The sequence below is a fragment of the Taeniopygia guttata genome, chromosome 9, assembly GCF_048771995.1.
Source record: "Taeniopygia guttata chromosome 9, bTaeGut7.mat, whole genome shotgun sequence".
Taxonomy (NCBI): Eukaryota; Metazoa; Chordata; class Aves; order Passeriformes; family Estrildidae; genus Taeniopygia; species Taeniopygia guttata.
The window spans coordinates 13924035-13946422 of record NC_133034.1 but is presented as its reverse complement, the minus strand read 5'-3'; the positions used below and the strand labels follow the sequence as shown (position 1 = coordinate 13946422).

The following is a 22388-nucleotide window of genomic DNA, read 5'->3' as shown; positions in this document are numbered from 1 at the left end:
GCTGCTGCTGGATTCTACCTTAATTGCAGGTATGAAGTACCCATGGGTACTTAGCACAAAGCACAAGCGCTATGTTCCACAGCTCACATCCCTGTAACCTGCACACACTGCTCACCTCGTCCATGCTCAGGCTGACAGCGACACAGCTTTGCCGAGCACTGCCATGCTCTCAGCAGGATTTCAGTGCCCAGATGGGGCAGGCCAGGCCAGCAGCTGCTCAGTCTGAAATACAGCTCAGTGCACAAAGGCCAACACTCTGAACACTGCAAGCTGGTTTATAAAAGGTACAAACAAAGTTTTGAAATCCTATTCTTAGGAGCCAAATTGAAAGCTACAGTACGTGACTTGATGAGTCGAAGTATCTAAATGCTTACCCTTTGCCACTGTTTACTCCATGGAAGTGACCACATTTGATACAAGAAGTAATAGCACTCAGCATGTTGAAAAACTAGCATCACCACACTGGCCAGAATCAAGAGTTCAGTTCTTTCTTGTGAAAAGACCCTATTAATCTCAATTCAGGACCTTAGAAGATTAACTAACCCAAAACTGACCACCCTACTAAGGAGAGGAGATAGTTGGGAAAGGCACCCTACAAAACACAGCATAATTCACAGGTATCTTTGGCAATGCGTCCAGTCTGATGAATCATTCCTGTAAAAATCTTTCAAAGGACAGCATCCTATTGCCTTATTCACTCTCAATTTCTCTGGGACTCCAGGAAAGCTCACACTTGAGAATGCATGTAACTGTAAAATAACTTTCATTCCTTTATTCAAACTTCACATATACAGTGGAGAAAAAGACGTTTTAAAATAGATCCATATAATTATATGGATTTTTGCAACATATCAAATTCAGATCAAAATTAAGATATACACTGTATTTCATAACCAAGCTAAAGCTTAAGTGTGTACTTCGTTTGTATAATAAAACCCAGGAACTACTCTGAATACTGGAACATTCACCAGTCAAATTCCACCCAGTGGGAAGTTTTTACAGCAATTTGGAGGTGCAGAATCCCTCTTTACAGCTATACAACCACACTGTAAACAAGTATTTGAATTAGGTAGTTTCCCTTCGAGCTTCAAAAAAGCCTTCATTTTACAAAAGCAGTTGTTGTAAGTTGCAATGGACACAGGAAGATTTAGACCAATGGTTTTCAGTATGGAAGTTGCCAACCCCAAAAGAGTAAATCAACAGCAGTTATCTTTAATAAAGAACAGCCAGAGCCTAGGCTCAGCACATCTTCAGTCCTGCTTTATATTTCCTCGTGGCTGGGTGTTTTTCCTCAGGTGCTAACAGCACAAACACTGTTCATGCAACTGGAAAGAACCAAATGTTTGAAACAAGAGCCAGAAGAGTAACAGTGGATGTGATTTAAGAGAAAAGCTGGAAGGAACTTGCACGGTCTCACAATAAGCCAGAGAGAGCTCCACAAAACAACCAGTCCTGATGGAAGAGGTTATGACAGTTAACTGCAAAGTTCAAGTTAGCCATTTCCAGTGTAAAAACACTCCCTCCACCAGATGTTAGTACTGCTTTAGTCAGAAACTAACAACCAATTCCAAACACCGCTCTTAAGAAATAGCACAGCTCTTGTTCTAAAGACTGGGAAAGTGCAGGCAAAAACATACTGAAATCTAGATTAACAGGTCAATACTTTACAAAAAAAAAAATCAAACTTGTAGGACTTGAATAATCCCTTTTTAAACTGCTTAACATATCTGATAAATAGCTTACATGTCAATCTGATATTTGCTGTACCGTTTGGCTCTTGAATCCCAAAACTTTCCATATGAGACACCACATCTAGAACACTCAAATAAATAGTGTAAAACCAAAAGATAGTGAGTGCTTCAAAGCAAGAGCAACAGTACATCACGCAAGATAATCAGTGCTATACATACAGGGAATGCCATTCTGGTTGAACAAATTATGAAGCAGTATTCTCCATGAAATACTAGGCACAAGAATAAATCAATTAGACAGTGCTTTCTGCCTAATGGACAAATCTAAAATTAACATTCTTGGCAATACAACATTGTAACCGATATGCTTCTTAACACTTAAGAGCCTTAATTGCAAAAATCATGAAGCGATGTTTATATTTGTGTCTTTGACAAGCAGTTACAGTTCTGGACAGATTTCTTCTATGCTGTGTGCTCCACTTTCCAGCTGGTCACGAGTAACATGTGCTGCATAAGAAAGATTACAAAAAAACAGATAATTCTTCACATCTGTTCAATATTTTCACAACACACACAACTATCCTCCTGAAACCATCTTTGCTTCTCCAAAGATAATGTTTGCCAACCCATCTTAGCAATGTATAAGCTTTTAGTTGTAGAGTGCAGAAACGTCTAAAACAGTTATTAGACCCTCATGTCCTAAATGATGGCCAACACCCTGTTGAGCACACCAAGCACTGCATGCTCATTCCCCCAGAATTGGGAGGATTTAACTCAGGTGTTTAGAACTAATGCATGAGGTTCCTGAAACACCAGCAAGCACAGTACTTCCCAGGTCAAATTTCAGTTCCAGATGAGGCACTTGAAATAAAAGAACCCCAAGTTTATGAAGGAGTACAGTAATGTGTTTTCAGGAAGTTGTTAACTCATGCTTTTGAGCAAAAGCACTGCAATAAATCAGAGGAAACTTCTCCTCAGTGCTGATCAAAGAATACCTCATTTAAAGGACAATATTCTTTTTTAAAAGTCAGTTAGGCTTGGGCATGAGTTAGATTTGGTAACGTGCAGTTTAACAAGCAAACAACTCAGTTAACCAGCAGAGCTGATTGCTGTGTGCTCCCAGCCCTCTCACTTATTTCATCTTTAGGGTGATGCTTGCCCTGCTTAAGAAAACACAATACATTCTGTATCTACCAAAGGCCAAAGGGCACACCCAGTCAGTGACAGCTCAGCTACTGGGTGCCGTCTGAGCGGGGTTACTAGAGCAATGCAGCTAAATGAACCAGAGGAAGAGAACAATAGTCTTACTTCTTGTCAATTGAACTGCTATAGGCAACACCCTCTGGCTGATACTTTTGTGTAGCAAAAGACGGGTCTGCACTGAAATCACCATGCTTAAATTTACCTACATCAGGAATATTTCCTTCAGTGATTTCAAAGAGAATTTCTAAAGGGAAAGTTTTTATGGAGAGAAACAAAGGTCACTTCTGCTGGCAAAGTCTATTTATGTTATTCATGGAGTCATAAACAGCAAGTACCCAGAGAAGGTGAAATGCTGAAGCAAGTAAATGTAGAATCATAGAATGGTTTGTGTTAGAAGGAATCTTACAGGACATTCAGCTCCAACCCCCCTGCCATATGCAGTCTACTACAACTTATACTTTCTTTTCCACAAAAAAGCTTGGCTGCTGGAATCCACACAACATGGCTACTTGAGGCAAGAAAGGAATGATCCATCCATTTAAAACACCTGGTAGCCACAATGGAAAGAGGAGCAAAAATATACAGAGTTCTCACCATCACTGATTGGACTGGCCATCTTCATTTTATCAGCAAGAAATCTCAGTCTGTAACCAAGAAGTGCAACTTGTATTAGTGGACCTGGTGGTATCTGACAGGAGCATCCTTCAACCTGCCCTAAGTCTTTAGCCCCTTCTTTGAAAGCAGACTGTAGAGATTAGAAGTGTACTGTTAGTTTTACTCAAATACAAAGCAGACTGAATTAGAGAGTAAAAAGAAGTATCAGGTAAGAGAAGCACAGAATCTTTAAGGGATCTTCATGGATAGAAAAAATTCCAAGTGAGAAGAGATTCTCAAATTGGCTGAAAAACAACCCAGGAGCCAGTGGAACCCCCAGAGTCACAACAGGCCACTAAGAAATGTCTGTTATGTCACATCTTTACCTGCAACAATCATCAATACTACAGAAGTCATGTTACTCCATTGGAATAAAATAACATTTCATGGCACCTCTCACTCACATAGACTGACTGGCATAATAGTTGAGTGGCAGCCACATCATGTCATGATCTCCACAACTACCCAAGAACTCAAGTCAAATGGAAGAATTTATAAAAATATAGCTAGAATACAACATGCAGAAAACCCAGGACATTTTCATTGAAGTTAAAAGCAAGCATCAGGGCTGTTAGTCAGTTTGATGCCAAAACAAGCCATTGCAAAAATCAACTCCTGTATCACCCAGTACAAGAGTAAGGAAACCCTCCCTTTTCTGCTCTAGACAAAAGCACTTTAAAATACAGTTTCAAGTCAAAGAGCTCTTTGAAAGTTATCCAGGTGAATAATCTTTCCATATACTGTTCTCAGGAACATATTAATAGGATTTTGAATTCCTTCCATGAAGGAAACAGCCTAATTTTTAAATACTCAAGTGCTTAATGTAACCAAAAACACAGCATGACCAAAAATACAATGACCAAAAACCCCAAGTAGCAAGTGTTAAAGCCATCTATTTGAGAAACCTTCTGTAGCTCCAATTAACACTTATGAATAAGGAGATTTTTCTGTGTCCTCAGAATACAGATGAGAGAGCAATAAATAACGTAATCTCAAAAAAGTTATTTAGAAAAACTTTGACATTAACATAGCTGCGTGCTGAACATTTCTCATCTCAATGTAGGAATTTCTTAAAATGTGGGCAGTGACAGAAGACTGGTTTATTAACATTTTTGTTCGTATCTCATCATCCTTTGCCCAACGCTGTCTCATTATCCATCTGAGGGCATTCAACTCACCACCTGCTCCAAAAGTGAGACCAGTGCTTAACCTCAGAAGAACTGATCAAGGACAGGGATTAAAGGCTGTGACAGCTGATACAGAGATTGGGAGATAACAGAACATGAAGGTTTAAGCAGAATGATAGAAAAGTGAAGAATTGAGAACTACATCAGCTTAATGGAAAGCATTTCTATATGCTATGGTGTGGAGGTGAACCAGTTAGTTAACAGGTTGCTACACTGGCAGACAAGTTACACCTATGGAATCTATTAGCCATGAGCAGTCTAAAATTGATAATTACCAGTTGTGGCTCTGAAGCTGGTTATGAGGAAGGTGGAATGGACTTCAACAATAGAGATGGAAAAATGCTGCAAAGGTCTGCCTTCTTTCCACTGGCGAATGCAGCTGGGGAGCGAGGTTGCCTCTGTTTTACAGCAGAGTGCAGAGAGCTGGCAGCTTCAGGCTATGCAGAAGGCTCATACGGTTGGCTACTGCAGCCCTCCTTTCCCCTGGAGAGTGAAGTTCTAGTAAATAGCCATTATAAGGCCTATGTTCAGTTACTGGATAAAGTCAGTCCAGTAATGGGTCTCAGACACGTACCAAGTGACCCTTTCAAAGCAATTGTGAAGGAATTAGTCCTCCTGTAGTAAATAACAGGACGAAAAGGTGCAATCCACAGAACTTAAACACGCAACTTTGCAAATCACCTTTTTATTGAGTGGGATTTAAATGAATTTTAGATGAGTTCCTAGTTCACATAGTTGTGAAAAGCAGATGTGAACTAAGTTAAACCCATGCAGCATCTTCCCAAGTCTGCAGACCATGCTAGTATCTCATAGCTTTGCCAACCACAGATGAACAAGGCTTACAGACTTCACTGCCACCAGTCTCATGAGCAACGATGTGTAGTTTGTTTATGTCAAAAATTTATTCAAAGTGCTGTTACATAAAGAGGTGGGGAGTGAACTGTAATTATTCACCAGAATACCACCACAGAAGTCTAAGACTTTTCACCCAGAAAGAAGTTTAAAGATGAAAGAGAAGGTGTCAGCCTCTATAGTTTTAGGAGTTTCCTATGAAGAGACAGCAACAGCTCCCACTTAAACATCCCAGACTTTCTTCCAGTAGCTGCACTAAAAAGCAAAGTTATCCCAGAGTCTTATCTCATACTATAGCAATGAACATTTCTGCTCAAGGACAAGTCTGTATTGAAGACTTAGCAGCAGTTTTACATTACAGTGTTTTTCCTCAGCAAGATAAATACAGTTTTCTCAACAGGGAGGAAACATTGATGGTAATCTCCCATTGCTGGCTACAGGATGGATTTGGAGCAGAATGGGAAATGACCCACAACAAAAAGCCAGGCTCTCCCATGTGGCCATTAAAGTGTTCAGTACAAGACAGCTCCTCCTTTAAAAAGGATGCTGGCAACTTCACTACCCAAAGTCAGCTATTTTGGGGAAATTGTAAGAAGCGGAAATATTTGGTTTTCTGTTATGCCACAACAAACAAAAGCCTACATGCTGTTTATCAACACTGAGTTTTTGTTCCATGTTACAAGTCTACCTATCACAGACAGAGTGCAACAGTACTCATTGAGTGTTACATACATACTGGACTCCTTCTAATCATCATACTCGAGTATGTTCACTTCCCAACAGCTCAGAAGGCCACCAGTACTTACAGGTGCTTTTTAATTCATCAGTAGCTCACCGTGTTCAGTAGGTTCTGTACTCATTGTTTCTACATCTGCAGCATCACGCATCTCTTCATCCTCATCATCTTCCTCTTCTTCACCATGTAGTTCTTTTGCAATGAGCTGCCTTGCCAGTTTGATGTTTCTTCCTTCATTATAGTGCATTTTTCTCTTCATTTCAAACTGTTTCTTTTTCTCTGTGGGCAAACAAATGGAAATAGTTGATCCTTCCCTTAAAAAAAATCAACATATCTTCTTTCAAGACAAACTCACTGAATAAAAATTATTGTCTTCAAGAAGTGGAGTGTTCTTTTAAAACGAGTCTGACTTACAAAAAGGATAGTAATTGGAATCTCAGAAGCACTTTTATAAGAACCTGTTTGAAACTAAGAGTAAGTCTGAACCACAAGAAGCATCTGGTAAAAGTACACAAAACTCCGAAGTTTCACAAGCCTTGTTTCTAAGTAAACTCAAGGACAAATTGAGACATACTGCTGGGATAGAAGATGAACTTTTGCAGATGTGTGGTTTGACTCCTGGCTAGCCACCAAAGGTCAGTTATGAGAGATATATTTACCACATGTAGAAGAAAATATTTTCCACTTTCCCCATGGCCTGAAGCCAGCTCTGCTCCATATATTAAACATTAGCATATCCAGCAGTAATGCATTATAATTCAAGTAAATTTTGCTTACTGCCAGCCCCAACACTTTGTTCATTTCCTTCCTGTAGTATAGCATGGTTTCACACTCAAAGTTAAGGCCAGGAAATTTGAGAAGCACCAGCTAGATAATACAAGCCTGAAACCTTAGAAGTATTGTTGTTTCACTGTTCCGTCCAAATGTTCTAGTCCAAGTCAACATGAAACAACATTGCTGTTAAAGATGCTATTTGCTTTGGAATAACTGCAGTCTTCCTGTTACATCCATCTACCAGTTGCATTGAGAACAACAGAAGCATCATTTGCAAGCAATTAGCAGCATTTTATTTGTAGTTGTACTCATTGAATTAAGTCTACCTGAAATATGTACAGATGAAGAACTAGTCCTTCAACCCCAAACCAGAACCCTAAGGTGTCTTAGAGGAATTCCCATACTTTAAGCTTGTATACAGGGAGGCAGCCAACAACAGCGAATTCCTGTTTATATGTTTATAAATCCCAAACCAAACATTCTGACTAGAAAAAAGCAGTGTATTTGTTCAAACACTATTTATCTCTTTTTTCAAATAATAACATTTTTCTGAAAGTATTTCTTCTTCGCAAATACTTCTTACAGAAAACCTGAGACTATTTGTAGGAAAAGAGTCTAAACAAAAGAAAGAAAATAACTTTGCCTACCCCGTTCTTCAGGTGTTAATTCTTCATCCTCGTCCTCCTCCTCACTGCTTTCTTCTTGCCTTGCTATAACCTTGGGTCCTCTACCTTCAGCTGCAGCTGCCAGTCTACATAAATCATGCAATACAAAATACTGAAACAGCAAGTTTTTCACTATTTAAAATACATGACATTTCAGAATACTCATACAAACAGCTTTGTTCATTATTTTGCCATATTTGTATGTAGTAACAATGTGCAAGAAGTCTGAATTACAAGCAGCACTATCAAACACTGAAAACCACTTCATTTGACAATAGCAAAAATACAGGAACAGCTTTCCATAAAGAACATCTACCCCAGGAAAGAGCATATTTTCTTCACATTTAGTTAGTTTTTATAATTACAATACTTACTTTTTACTCAATACATCTGCTTTTAAGGGCTCGTATTCTGAATCACTCACTGCATCCTCATCATCTTCTCCTACCATGCTTGGAGGGCAAACAAAAAGTAGCTGCTTTTAGTCATTTGCTCAAGAAAACAGTCAAAACCTTACAACACTCAATTAAAAGACTCCTTTAATGCTTTAAAAGCTTTACAAATCAACTTTAAATATTGATATGACATTATATTCTAGTACTGAAAAAAATAAAATCAATAGAAGTCAGACTTCCTTATTCCATTCAAAGGCTAAAGCCTGCTAGAACAAACCTTCTAAACCTTGTCCTTCACACTTTGTCCTTTCTGACTGTTCTCCTTATTTAGAAGCTTTGTAGATCTGAGTATGTTGCATACACCCAGCAGGCCTGCACAGTAATACTACATCACCCACAAAGTAAACTTTGCTCTAAACCCACAATTCCACTGGCAGCACACAGACCAACACTTCAGCAAGCGTACCTGTGGTAAGGAGTACTTGGCTCATCAATTTTCATCAAGCCATAATCTTTGCCTGGAGGGTGGTATGTAGCTATGATGTTCATTTCATCCCACTTCTGTGATTTTTTACTGAAATAAGAAAAGAAAATAAAATTTTCTTATATTCTAAAACAATTAGTTCTGCTTTACCAGAGAAGGAATTTTTAAAACATCATCTGATCTTTACTACATACTAAGCACAAAAAATATCCTTATGACACAGACATGTTCAAAGTATGACTATTAAATACTGCTCTGTACATACTGAAGTCATAACAAATTTTCATTGCAACTTAATTTCCCTAACAAGTCACAATAGGTAAACAAAGTCAATTATCTATAAACATATTAATATAATTCAGAGACCCCTGGTCTTGTTCAATGACTATCTTGTGAACTATTTGATTTTACAGTTAACTTGTAAAAAGAGAATTCTTCTCCTTATTACAATCCACAAGACTTCACCAGAACCCAATGCCTTTCAGTTCACCTCTGCTGAAGGAGCTGGAACGTTTATTAGCAAAACTGTTGCTAAAACAATAGCAACCAGCATATCCCCTCCTGCAGTGAAATCAGTAGCATAGAACAAGGTGATTATTAATACTGCTTTTGACATCCAAAATTGGAATAATAAGCCAAGTGAGTCACTGCTATAATTAAGCCGAGGGAGTTTCACATCTTAAACAGACAGGCACCAGTGATGCTCCATTATCTAGAATTTTCTTAGTCAACCAGAAAAATGTACCATTTTATGTATATTTGAAGAAACTAAAGCTCACCCACACTGACTGCTCACTGACAAAATACATAAGCCACAAGAAAAGCAACTGCCTTGGGGCCAGAGAAAGAGCCATTCTTCCCCTGATCTAAAAGCCACAAAAAATATTTAATCAATACAAACCACTATGTTCCATATTTTCTCTAAAAAGGTTATTGCAAACTTCATATAAGGTGGTCTTTCCCTTAGATTAAGCCAATAAATTTAATTTCAGAATAATACAAAAATTTGACTAATTAATATATTCTTCTTGTAAATTATTAGTTAAGGAAGCAAACATTAAAGGACTTTGTGGGTTTCGTGGGGGTTTTTGTTTGGTTTGGGGTGGTTGTTGGGGTTTTTTGAGGGGTGGGAAGGGGCAGTTGGCTGGAAGACTTCAATTTAACTGCTCTTGTTTAAACTAAGACTGCTCCAATAACAGATCTGAAAGATATATTCAATCTCAATAACACCAGTGCTCTTAAGACAGAATAACATCTGTAAAACAAACTTGATAAAGCAAAATTCCAAGCACTAACTACATTCTATATTTACAGCATCACTGCATAATACAGTGTGGGGGGAAAAAAACTAAAAAGAAAAAAAATAGATGTGGGGGTTGATGCTGAATCCTACATGCCACAGACTTATACTCCAGAAATTAATACAAATTGAATGATCTTAATCCCCTCAGCACACAGTACCCAGTGCCAAGGTCTCATGTTTGAAGCTTCAGGTCCATTTAATCATTTTGTGCAAACACAAGGACTGCAGCATAAGCGGACAACTCGTGAGTCAGATCGTGGCTCTGGCAGGGCAGGGAGTCATGAGCTTCGTGATGACAAAGCAAGAGCTCCGGTCTAGGAATGCCGCTCATTCAAAACTGTCTGGTTAGGAGTCCAAAAAATCCCCAGTTTACCCAGTTTAACACAGCCTGAAGTTCCTCCATGACAAGATGCTCAGTGAGGAATTTTACCAGCCAGAGCACTTAGTCAATGGTACATAGGGTACACAGCTGCTGTAAAGGGACAGAGCTCAGCTGACAAGGAAATAGAACAGATGGGAGAGATTCCCTTCACATGCCTTGTGTTCACTTGCCCAGAGCACATCCAGGTTTATAGCCCAGGCCCACAACTCCACCTAATAATAATACTGGCAATCTTGGAACAATCCCTTTGGCATGCACTGTGCTGGAAATCAGACAGCCCACACTGAGCAAGTCGGTGAGTCATAAATAAAAGACTGAACAAGTTTTTAGTGGCTTTGTTTTTCACACTTGTTTTTTTAAACTCAGATTCCAACACTAAAAGCCTTGGCTGTGGAACACCTCCCAAAGTACAACTTAAAGTCAGCCTGGGGGGGGAAAAAAAGTCATTAGTGGCAAAGAGACAACCATGTAATTTCACCCCTGCTTGTAAAAAGCCCTCACAGGAGAATGACTAAGTGCTCTGAAAACCCACACCTCTCCTCTTTGTTTCTAGTTTTGCATGCTTAGGCATGCCTGCAAAGCACAACACTAATGACATGGCTTAGGACCATCACAGGGAAATGCATCCTCACACCCCTTCAGATACAGAAATAGGAAATCTAATCTTCCTTAGGAAAATGAGATTTGAAAAATCTCATAAGTGCTCATTTGTATGTTCTCACATCTTTAAAAATATACAATAACTTCACCTGACATCACACCAGGTGGTGTGGACAAGCAAGAAGTTTCAGCAGCAGTAACAGCCAAGGAACACCTCTCACACCTGCCTTGCTCCTGCCGTAGCAGACTCACCTCTTCCAACACAGCTGCTTGTGCACAAACACACTTCCATAATTGCTTTGTAAAATACCACATCCACTCGCTCACAGGCTCGTACCCCAGTGTGTATGCCAGGAACACATCTGCCATAAAACCACGATCTCAGCCCTCAGGATGCAGTTCCAGTGGTATCCCAATCTCTCGAGCTTCCTTCTTATCATATTTTCATGAAGGAAATTTTCCAAACAATGTTACCATCACTAACAGCAGCACAAGGTCAGTAATGATGCAAGTACATGAGAGCTCTACTGAACATCGTGCTTTAAAAGACTGATAGCCGACACAATGAGCTCTTTCATCTACAGATATTTTTAAGGATCTGCAGACCTCAATTTCAGTATTAGAAATAAGCAGAAGAATTAAGAAAACAGATACCTGAATTTATTAACTACTCTTCAGTCTCAAAGGAAAATCACAACTGTGCTATATCATTCTTCTAAAACCAAAATTCTTTAGTTGAAATCAGAAAAAACACTGATATATCGATACATTGCCAACCAAAAATAATACCTGCACAGAAACCAGCTTTATATTCCCTGTACTGATCTTTCCAGGAAATTTTCTAATGCAGCCTGCCAAGTTTAGCCAGTATCTTTCAACTTGCAAGGCAATTTCAGAATTCATCTGACTTTATTGGCTCACAATGGTAAGCAGGAAATAGAAGCTGGACTCTAGCCCACTAACTGCTTCCCAGGAAATTACTGTGTGCAACAACCAATATACCATACTTTCATAACTTCATACTCCAATTTCTATTCATGTTTCAATATGATACAAAAGAAACTGTAGAAAATTAAACACAGGCTACCAACAGTCAATTGTAATTTATGTCTGGTGTGGTGCTAAACACATCAAGCTACATAATATTAGAACTTAAGAAAAGGAAAACTAAAAAAATCACATTTGTGTAACATATTGCTACTTACACTTGCCGGTTTCAAAAACACCATCTCATTCATTCAGTTAAATTTTTTCTCTGGAAAGCAGGAGCAGCTAACACATGCAACACTGCAACCCAAAAGCTCTTCTTTCTTACCTTGCTGACTTTAGACTACATTCATGACTTAACTAGGCAAAGATGAAAGGAGTATTACCATAATAATTAAAATACTGACCAGCATGACTATTTTATTTCTCTCCTTGCAATACTGAATAAGGTACCAAAAAGAGAAAACTGTCGAAAGCAAATTTGTAAACACTGAGTTCAGGTCAAACCTTGCTCATCATAACTTGATGGAGAATCAGAGCAACGGCAGGCAGCACATGCTGGGTGCATCAGGAAAAGTGTAGGATTCTTAACCATCAAGGACAGGTGCTGGCCAGCTGAAGACCACTTCTGGCATGTCTGGACTAACTCGGCCAAGATTTTAATGTCATTTAAATAACCTCAAGGGCGGTGCGCATTCTCAAGTGTGAGATTTTTACAGATGGATCCTGCCCAACCGAGAATACATCTTGATTATGTTTCAACCCTGGAGAGGTCCCTTCTCCAGAGACATGCTTTAGATTACAAGAAATGAGCTACCTATGAGAAGGCTGAGAATAAATCAAGCGCATTTCCCAAACTGTGAACTATCCTCGTAGCATCGGTGAAACCCTTTGTGAGCTGCCACACTCAGCAGGTGACCGCCACTCCTCGACAGGAGCCACGGCGACAGCTCCCGCCGGCCTCATGCAGCGCTCCCGGCCCCGCTCAGGTGCACCCCCCCGGCAGAAGCTGCCCCCGCCGGGCCCGGGCCCGCCCCGCCGAGCGGAGCCGAGCTCCGGCCGCCGCCGCACGGGGGACACGGCCCGGACCCCGCCCCGCCCGCAGCATCCCCCGGGCACGGGGCGCAGCGGCAGCCCCAGCGGGAGACACCGCCCGGCTGCTCCCGCTCCGCGGACCCCTCCAAGGAGCGGCACGGCCGGAGCGGGGCCCTGAGGGGACGGGCCGGAGCGGGGCCCTGAGGGGACCGGCCGCCGCTGCCCACCACCACCGGGGCCTCACCCGTGATCGTCCTCGTCGCACGCTTGGCTGGGCTGTCGCGCTCCCACGGCCGCTCCCGACGAAGCCTTGCTGCCGCTCTTCTTCAGGATGCCCTTGATGGGCCCCCGCCCCGCCGCCGAGGCGTCCGGTACCGACGGCTCCTCCATGGCCGCGCCGCCCTCCCGGTTCCGCCGCCGCCGCCGCCCCGGCCGGGCCCGCCCCGCGCCGCCGCCGCAGCCCGCGCGCCTGCGCCCCCTGGCGGCCGGCGGACCGACAGCGCCCCCCGCTGCCGTGCGCCTGCGCGACCGCCAGGGGGCGCTCTGCGCGCGCGGGGAGCGCGGCACGGGCACGGACACCGGGATAGAGGGAGAGATGGACACCGGGATAGAGGGAGAGATGGACACCGGGATAGAGGGAGAGATGGACACACGGACACCGGGATAGAGGGAGAGATGGACACCGGGATAGAGGGAGAGATGGACACCGGGATAGAGGGAGAGATGGACACACGGACACCGGGATAGAGGGAGAGATGGACACCGGGATAGAGGGAGAGATGGACACACGGACACCGGGATAGAGGGAGAGATGGACACCGGGATAGAGGGAGAGATGGACACCGGGATAGAGGGAGAGATGGACACACGGACACCGGGATAGAGGGAGAGATGGACACCGGGATAGAGGGAGAGATGGACACCGGGATAGAGGGAGAGATGGACACACGGACACCGGGATAGAGGGAGAGATGGACACCGAGATAGAGGGAGAGATGGACACACGGACACCGGGATAGAGGGAGAGATGGACACCGAGATAGAGGGAGAGATGGACACACGGACACTGGGATAGAGGGAGAGATGGACACCGGGATAGAGGGAGAGATGGACACAGGGATAGAGGGAGAGATGGACACCGGGATAGAGGGAGAGATGGACACACAGACACTGGGATAGAGGGAGAGATGGACACACGGACACCGGGATAGAGGGACACACAGTCACGGCAGGGACATGGACACAGGGATAGATGGACACACGCACACGGCAGGGACACGGATAGAGGGATAAATAGACACACGGTCACGGCAGGGACACGGACACAGGGATAGAGGGACACATGGACATGGCAGGGACATGGACACAGATACATGGACACAGGGACTCAGTGACACAGGGGGACACAGGCACAGAGATATAGGGACACGAGGGCACACGGACACAGAATCACGGAATCAGTCAGGTCAGAAGGGGTCACATTGCACAGGATCGTGTCCAGATTGTTCTTGAATGTGTCCAGTGATGGAAACTTCACAGCCTCTCTGGGCAATCTGTTCTAGTGCTCCATCACCCCCACAGTAAAGTTCTTCCTCATATTCAGGTGAAATTTCCTGTGCGTCAGTTGCTGCCTATTGCCTCTCATCCTGGTGGTTGGCACTACTGAGAAGAGCCTGGTTCCATCTTCTTGGCATCTCCCATTCAGACCCATACGTAGTTCGATGAGGACACACGGACACAGAGCTCTGGTGTGAGCACAGAGCCCACGCACGGGCCCGCACACGGGAGGTGTGTGCTGCCCTGCTGGGGGCTGCACATCCAGGAGCTCCTGGAACCGTGTGGGCTTCTGCCTGTTTGGCACTCCCACCCACACTCGGGGTTTTGCATGTGCAGGTGTCCCACGTGTGTGCTGCTGTGCTGGGTACACCTGCTGGCACGTGCAGGGCAGGCTGCAGCTCTGCTGGTGTCCCTGAGTTCTCTGTGCTGCCATGTGGACATGACACCTTTTCTTTTGTACCATCTTGACCCTCTATCCCTCTATCCGTGTCCCTGCAACGTGTTTGCCAGAGCAGCCCAGACTTGTCACGGTCTCTGTGGCACAATGCAGGAGCCAGTGTGGTCTCCAGAGGGCCCAGGCATGGCAGGGGTTGGTCTCTGAGTGAAACATTCCCATTTCTCTGCCACACCTGGAGATCCCAGTTCCCAGCCAGATCCAGGGCAGTGCTTGCCCACCCGATGGGGCTGCAGGTTCCCACCCTCAGGGCATGGTGGTCTGTGCCATGGGCTTGCATCACACAGAATGGGGGCCACAGCAGCACCATCCATGTGAGAAGGAAAATAGGAACCCGATGGAGCAGTGATGAAATGATTACACCCAGAAGCTGACACACTTGGGAACAACCATGCAGTTGTTTGTATCCTGGCGTGTCCACCATCCTTATAGCCTGAAAAATTGGGTGGGGTGTTTAATTCTGTGTCACAGGAACTGTGGCATTAGGATTTGAAAGTTTAAAGGGATAATGATTTAAACATGGCAGTTGTTTCTGGTCCCTCCCATCCTGGCCTCCTCTGACTAGTAAAGATTAGTGATATACTGGCTTCCTACTCAGCTCCTGTAGCTCTCCCAGGGCAAGAAAGTGCTCTGCAGCACACCCACACCACCAGGATCCCACCAAAATAAGTGCAGAATGTTTCCTGCAGATTTACAGCATTCTACATCCATGTCATTATTTCTGCATGTCAGTAAAGGCAGCAGGAGGTGAGGGTCACTGTCAGCCAAAGCCACAACACAAATTTGCTGGCAGGGCCCAGACGATGGGGGGTGCCCATACATCCAACCCTGGAGAGCTGGAAAGAGTTCCAAGCTCCTGGAACTCCATTTCCCTTCAGCCGTGGCTGTCATGTTCAATACAACCCTGCTGCGGCTGTGCTGCGGCCTCAGAGCAGGGGCAGGCCCCACACAGAGCCCCCAGCCTGCTGGCAAAAGCTGTGCAGCTGGAAAGGTACAAAAGGCCTGAAGCAGGTATTTTTATTTCATTTTTAATGACTTGCAGGAATGCTATTCAAGCAGAGTTGTCGTGGTGCCTGCTGAACACCTGCCAGGGCAGATGCAGCGCCAGCAGGCACTTGGCACGTGCGACAGCAGTGGGCAGGAGGTCAGGCAGAGCCTGCTGGTGTTCAGGGAAAAGCCTCTGGAAGACAGAACAAGGGAGCAGCCCCGACTCTTTATGTCTGCTTACAAGTACAGCCAGAGCTGGCCTCTTGGGAGGGCAGAACCAGTCTGATTAGAGGCAAGAGAAGGACACATATAGACATTGGGGCCGGAGTGATGCTGAATCTCTGGATATTTTTAGATTTAAAAGGGCAAAATCTGATTTCTAGCAAGGAGGTCTGCTGACTTAGCAGCAACACATGCCTACAGCCCTGCATTGGAAAACTTTCAAGACCCCCAGCCTCAGTTCCCAGGCTGCAGGACTGACCTGCCATGTTTGGATGTTGCTGCTGCTAAGGCAGTGCCCACAGTGTAGCTCAGACACTGTAGATTCCTGGCAGGCCCAGAAGCATCAAGACAAACTTTGGAAGTGAACATGGGGCTGTGTAATGAACAATTTTTCCCCAGGACCAATACTTGCACATCACAACTCATACCCTTTCCCATGCATGCACTGGAGGACTCACAGCAAGAGCAGAGTTTCAGGTCTACACTTCAGGGTTTCTTTCTTTCACCCATTAGCACTGACTCAGTCAGTTGTGCTGCAAAAGTCAGAGCAAGACAAAAAGAGGGGGAAAAGCGACACGGGGAATGACAGCAAGGAGTACCTCTGGGCTGGCAGACTACTGTTAGCAAAGAGGAAACTATTGTTATTAAATTTCTCAGGTACACAGAGAAATTCTAATGGATAATAAAGCAAGCAACAAAGTTTATCCCTGGTCTGGTGGTGTGTCACTGCATGCCAGGAGTTACATCTCAGCGGGGCAGTTGGCTTGATCAGTGGGCATCATTTTCTCAGTGCTGATCTTGTAGGACTCGAGAACACTCTTCAGGTGCTCCACGGTTTCTGGGTGCATGTCAGGAGCTCTTGACAGAATCCAGGCATAGTCCATGTGGAAGAGCCAGAGGATGTTAGTGCAGGAGTAAACCAGGGAGTAATTTTCATAGTCAGTGGAGATGACCCAGTAAGGGGCAGCAGGCATGACTAGGAGAGAGGAGGGCACCGTGATTGCCGTGTGTAACCAGCTCTGGACAGCTCTGCAGCACCCCAGCCACAGTTGCTGGGACTGTTCCCACTTTGGCTGCTGCATACTTGTGGTCAGTACAGGCAGCTGTAATTTATAAAAGCCTACCAGGACTCCTTGTCCTGCCCATAAAAACTTGGGAAAGACACAAAGCCCTGACTATGGAGGTCTTTCTGGAAAACTATGACCTGAATGGCTCTCCTGGGCTGATGAAAGCCAGCCCAGCCTCACCAGTGTGGGGGTGCTGGCTGCCAGGAAGGAGCTGTAGTGCTGGGAGCTGGCACCGGTGATAGGAGGAGCACAGACCACCACCCAGTGCCATGGGGAGCCCTGGCTTGGGGAGCCAGCTGAGCCCAGAGCTGCTCTCTGGGGCTTGCACCCAGTGAAGGTGGCTGGGGCTGCACATGCTGCAGGTGAAATGGCTGCCAGTGATGCTGTAGCAGCACAGAATTAAGTCTGGCTGTGCTCATGGAACAGTCTTGTACTTCCTTTGCATCTACCCCTCCTCCACCCATTTCTCCAAATAACCCCTCTGCAAAAGAGAGCTCAGAAATTGCAGACAGAGGAAAGTGCTGTGCAGTGTGGCACAGCACCTCAGCAGGCCCCTGTTGAGTGTTAGAGTGACAAGAGAGGGAACAAGCTAACAAAACCGTATTATTAATGGTTATTAAAAGCCACTTGTACGTAGAGGCAGCGTGGGCAAATAGCTGTACCATGGTGTGCAGAGAAACAGGCTTATTCTTGGCTCTTGCAGCACTGTGAGGCTGCCTTTCCCACCTCCCCACCTCCCTGTCCCCATCTGTGACATGACCTGAGGGACAGCAAGGCTGCTGATCGTTCTTGCTTTGAGATCAGCTGGTGAAGAGTTCTCCACCACTGAGGGGGCTGTTGCTGTAAATGGCATATCAGTGTCACCAAACTACTGCCTGCTGGTCACAACATCTATTTTAGCCCTTTGCTGCTGTGCTGAAGTCACATGGGGAGCTCCACCCGTTGCTTTGCAGTTTCTGACCCCGGTGCCACGGCCCAATGCTCAGAGCACAGCCCTGCCGTGAGCAACTTCCCAGCACACTTACACCAGTTAAAGCGGACGCCCAGCTTGGCCGGCTGCTTCACGTCCATGTGCATCAGTTCTCCTTCAGCTTCATTGATTTTGCCATTGGCACTAAGGGGAGAATGACAAAGGTGAGAAATAAAGTCAGGGAAGTGGGAGATCTCTTTTCTTTATTTATTTTTATTTTTTTTCACTTCCACTAAGTCATCCCTCCTGACACAACTACCTGTCAAGAGGTGGGCTGAAATAGGTCCTAGTAAATCCCAGAATCCCTGAGGATGTTTTCAGCAGACTCAGGGCACAGCAGGCCCTGGGCCAGGTGCAGCTGGGTAGATGGTCTCTCAGGTTAAACCACCCCAGCATCCCAGGCTTCCTCTCTCCAAGTGCCCCTGCCAGCTGGATGTCCTTTGGTTCCAGGGTGACAATGACAGAGAGGAAAGAGAGCAAGACTGCTCTGCACTGGGTGGGAGGAACCCAGCATGGGAGGATGGGAGGATCCCATCCATGATCTTGGATGTGCCAGGGAGCAGCTTAGCTCCTGGTAGTTGTGGAAGGCACGTGTTCACTTCTGTTTAATCACCTGGGTTTTTTTCCAGGTCACTGCACATTCCTCTGCACGCAAATTACCTGTACCTGTGTGGTGAGCCAAGGTTTCTTTGGCTGCTCATTCAGAGCACTGCCCTGCTGGCAGCAAGCCCCAGGACTTGAGCTGCCCAGATCCTAACAGCATTTTCGCACAGATGCCTCAAGACCTGGATGCTGCCTATCAGGCAGGAAAGTTTCACATTTCCCTTCAAAACAGGAACAGCCAAGGAGGCAGAGGCAAATGCTGCCAGCAGCAGAAGTCAAGGGGCTGATGCTGGAGCCATGCACACCCAAAATATCCCTAATATTTCAGGGTCCTGAGCTGCTGCAGTAGTGACAGCAATGACTGGATGGATCTCTCACAGATTAATGCAGGCACAAATGAATGTCCAGCTGTTTGCCAGGCACAGCCCGAGCAGTGGAGCTGCTGAGACAGCACTGGGCACTCTGTGAACGGCAGGGATGCTGCTCTGCTCTGGACACAAGGGATGTGTTCCTGTGCTGCTGTTATTGTGAGCCAGAACAAAGTCCCCATGCCATGCCAGGAGCACAGGGGACAGCGCTGCATTCACTGCTCGCTCCCTCTCATCCATTCAGCCCCTCACAGCAGCAGCCCACAGCAGCACAGACTGGTGATGGAATAAGATTAATTAATACCTGCACCTTTCTGTGTAAAAATCCAGGAGGACTCAGGACAATTGCAAACTATCCTAATTCGCTAATAAAGGGAAAAACATTCCCTTCACCACTGATTTAAACTGACAATGATTTCCAATCCCCTTGCATAGCAGTTACTACCTGTGCAAGGTAAATTCTCCAGAAATAGGCTGACAAATATTTAAGTAAAAATTACTCATGTGCTTTGCCTTCCCTTCCCCTTTTTCTTGCGTCTCTTTACACTGGAGCTGAGAGGAGCCCAGGGCACAGGCACTTCTGAGCATACAGGGGCACAAGGTGGTAGCTGCCATCCCATAACCAGCCCCATGATACCCCCAGAACAGCACCAGGGCATCCAGCTTCTCAGCCGTCTCTGGGGCTGACAAGCCAGTCGGGGGGATATCCAGGCTATTTTATGCTGAGGTCACCATGTACATTTGATCTATTTTCTTATCACTCACCTTGAACAATGAGACAGAGACCTGGTGATCCGCAGGTCACTGGCAGGAATCAGAGACCCACATCTCTCAGCAGAGCTACTGCAGCCACAGGCTGCCTCCCCCAGCACCCTCAGCCCCAGACTCAGTCTATTTAGAGAAAAATGAGCACCAAGGACAGCAAGAGAGGTGACAGGAGTGCCACTGCCACAGTGAGGACACGGCCCGAACACAAACACTTACAGCATCTCCTTGTTGACCACCTTGAACTTCCCGTTCTCCTTCAATGAGTAATTTGCCTGGATGCAGCTTCCTTTCTCAAAAGTTGAGGGCAGCTTCTCTATCTCGTACCATTTCCCCAAATACTGACAGAAGAAAGTTTAAAGAGATGTTTTTAACATGAGTGAGCTGAGGCAGAGCAGCCTGGCTCCTCTGTCAGCACAGTTTTTGCCCTTTAGGGGCTGGGGGGTGAGCAGAGCTGCAGACCCACACTGGCAGCTGTGGCACAAGGTGTGACAAGACCTGCCACCACCCCCTGCATCCAGGCAGTTTGCTGTCAGTCCCATGCCCACTTAGCTGAGCTAGCTACACCCTACGAGATTTTTAGAAAACTTTTCACACCTTGTTGATATCGAATTCTTCTTGAACTGATGGATCTGGGCATGGTCCCATATGAAACATCTGGCCTTTCCCAATGCTGAAGAGGCTGAGCAGGACCGAGAGCCGCACTGCGGGGCCCAGCATGGCTGCACTGGGATGCAGGCGGGAAATGGACCTGGGCAGAAGGAAAACAGCTGAGCTGGGGCCTCCCTGGAGACCCCACACAATCCCTTTGTGTGAAATGCAGCATGAGGGATAGGACATGCAGCAGGGCACCTCAGGGGCACAGCAAGGAGGAAAGAATCATTAGAGGAGTGCCAAGAAAGTCCCAAGCCCACAACAGCCTTAAGCCCTGCCTGTGCTCAGGCTGTGTCCAGCAGCCTCACAAAAAGCCAGGCAATGCCTGGTGAGAACTCTTGTACTCATCACCCACATGTGACACCTAGCAAGATGCAGGGGTGATAAATGTCCAAGGACCCACAGGAGCATCATTGTTTGTCCAAAGCTGAGGCAAGGGGAAATGCAGGATGTTTGCTTTAAAATGATGGAGCACAAGGAGCATACTTCAGAGCCAGCAGAGATCTGGAGCCCTGGGACAGGGACATGAGCACTGTACACCTGCACGGCAGGAGGGACATCCCCAGGTAAGCCAGGGCTGCCTGACACTGCAACAGAGTGGGAGAGACCACGCAGCTGCCTCTGGAGGGGTCTTTGTATGCCAGGATATACACAGCACTGCAAGATGGGGAAGTACAGATTCAAATCAGCACCAAATACAATATGAACAGACCCCCAAAAGCATGGGGTGAGGAGGGAAAGGACAGGTTTTCCTGCAGAGCAGAAGCAGGAGCTGTGCTGCTCACACCCAAACAGTTGCTGGAGCCAGAATGCTGCCCACATGCTGCGGGCTCAGCTTGGGGCAGGTTGGCACGCACAGACCCTGCAGCACTGGGCTGCTCTGCTTCCCTGGCTGGAAGCTCCTCCACAGGAGTAGTGGTAACATTTTCCCAAAGTAAGAAGAAAAGCCCAGTCTGTCTCCAGCTGTAGGCACAGATAATCCCCATTTTGAATCTCCAGACATACCTTGGTGACGAGGTGCAGTGATGCTCCGCAGAGGACCAGGGCGGCAAGGAACAGCCCTGTGGTGAGCTCTCTGCTTCTCTTTATAAGTGTGCTGGGATCATCATTATTCAGCTCTGGCACAAGCCACTCCCTGGTCCTCAATGTGTTTAGGTTTTTTGGCAGGCCAGTCAGCTGCCTTAGATCTGCAGCTGGTACGAAGCTGGAGATGGGCTGCAACTTGGCTGCTCAGCCAGGCAAACAAAGGCACCCCACGTGTCTGGGCATGGCCTGCAGCTGCAGAGCTCTCTGACTCACAGCCACTCGCTAAAGCCGGGGTGGGTGCAAGTGGCAGGGAAAGGACAGAAATGCCACAGCCTTTGAGAGGGGCTGGGGACAGCAGCAGCTCCCATCCCATCCTCTGGTCCAGCAGCAGCCATGGCCATGCTCCAAGGGGGGACATGCAGCCTCCTCTGCCTCCTGCTTGAGCCCTGGAGATCCTCCCGGCCACTGCAATGTCCTTGTCCCCACCACAGTCATTTGCTGCGAGTACATGAGGAGCATGAAGCAGTGTGTCACAGGTTTGTCTGAGGAGCTGTAAGACCTTTCAGCAGTTTTCTTCCAGACTTTTAAACCCTATTGTAAGGAAAGATGCTGGTGCAATTAATTCCCTGCTGACCTGGCACTTTTTCCAACAGGTGCCCAGCAAATGCCTTTGACAGCAGAGCAGCCATGTGTGAAGGCAGCGGGTCCCAAAAGTTATGCAAGAAGAGTTAAGTAATTGACAGGAAGCTCTTTGTGTTTAATTACAT

The 22388-nt window shown here is 45.9% G+C and overlaps 2 protein-coding genes across 7 annotated transcripts; both read right to left on the bottom strand.

Moving 5' to 3' along the window:
* Nucleotides 1-746: 746 nt before the first annotated feature.
* PPP1R2 (protein phosphatase 1 regulatory inhibitor subunit 2) lies at nucleotides 747-13409 on the bottom strand. Of its 6 annotated transcripts, none has more exons than XR_003961808.4 (8): nucleotides 13193-13409; nucleotides 8624-8731; nucleotides 8137-8214; nucleotides 7745-7848; nucleotides 6423-6602; nucleotides 5011-5218; nucleotides 3489-3538; nucleotides 747-2198 (listed from the first exon to the last, which is right to left on the bottom strand). XR_003961808.4 is itself a non-coding variant. In XM_030279971.4 (7 exons), the coding sequence occupies exons 1-6, from the start codon at nucleotides 13336-13338 to the stop codon at nucleotides 3534-3536; spliced, it is 621 nt and encodes a 206-aa protein (XP_030135831.1). In that variant the 5' UTR covers nucleotides 13339-13408; the 3' UTR covers nucleotides 747-2198; nucleotides 3489-3533. The 6 variants fall into 6 exon arrangements, 2 of the variants coding, with proteins under 2 accessions (XP_030135831.1, XP_030135830.4); XR_012057329.1 differs by lacking the exon at nucleotides 13193-13409 and adding an exon at nucleotides 12731-12859 and having other exon boundaries at nucleotides 1834-2198; XR_003961810.4 differs by lacking the exon at nucleotides 5011-5218 and having other exon boundaries at nucleotides 6394-6602; nucleotides 13193-13408.
* A 2564-nt stretch (nucleotides 13410-15973) lies between these two features.
* APOD (apolipoprotein D) lies at nucleotides 15974-21803 on the bottom strand. Its single transcript, XM_012575679.5, has 5 exons — nucleotides 21601-21803; nucleotides 20539-20692; nucleotides 20161-20282; nucleotides 18261-18349; nucleotides 15974-17144 (listed from the first exon to the last, which is right to left on the bottom strand). Exons 2-5 carry the CDS (start codon nucleotides 20659-20661, stop codon nucleotides 16909-16911), a joined length of 570 nt encoding a protein of 189 aa, XP_012431133.1. The 5' UTR covers nucleotides 20662-20692; nucleotides 21601-21803; the 3' UTR covers nucleotides 15974-16908.
* Nucleotides 21804-22388: the final 585 nt, after the last annotated feature.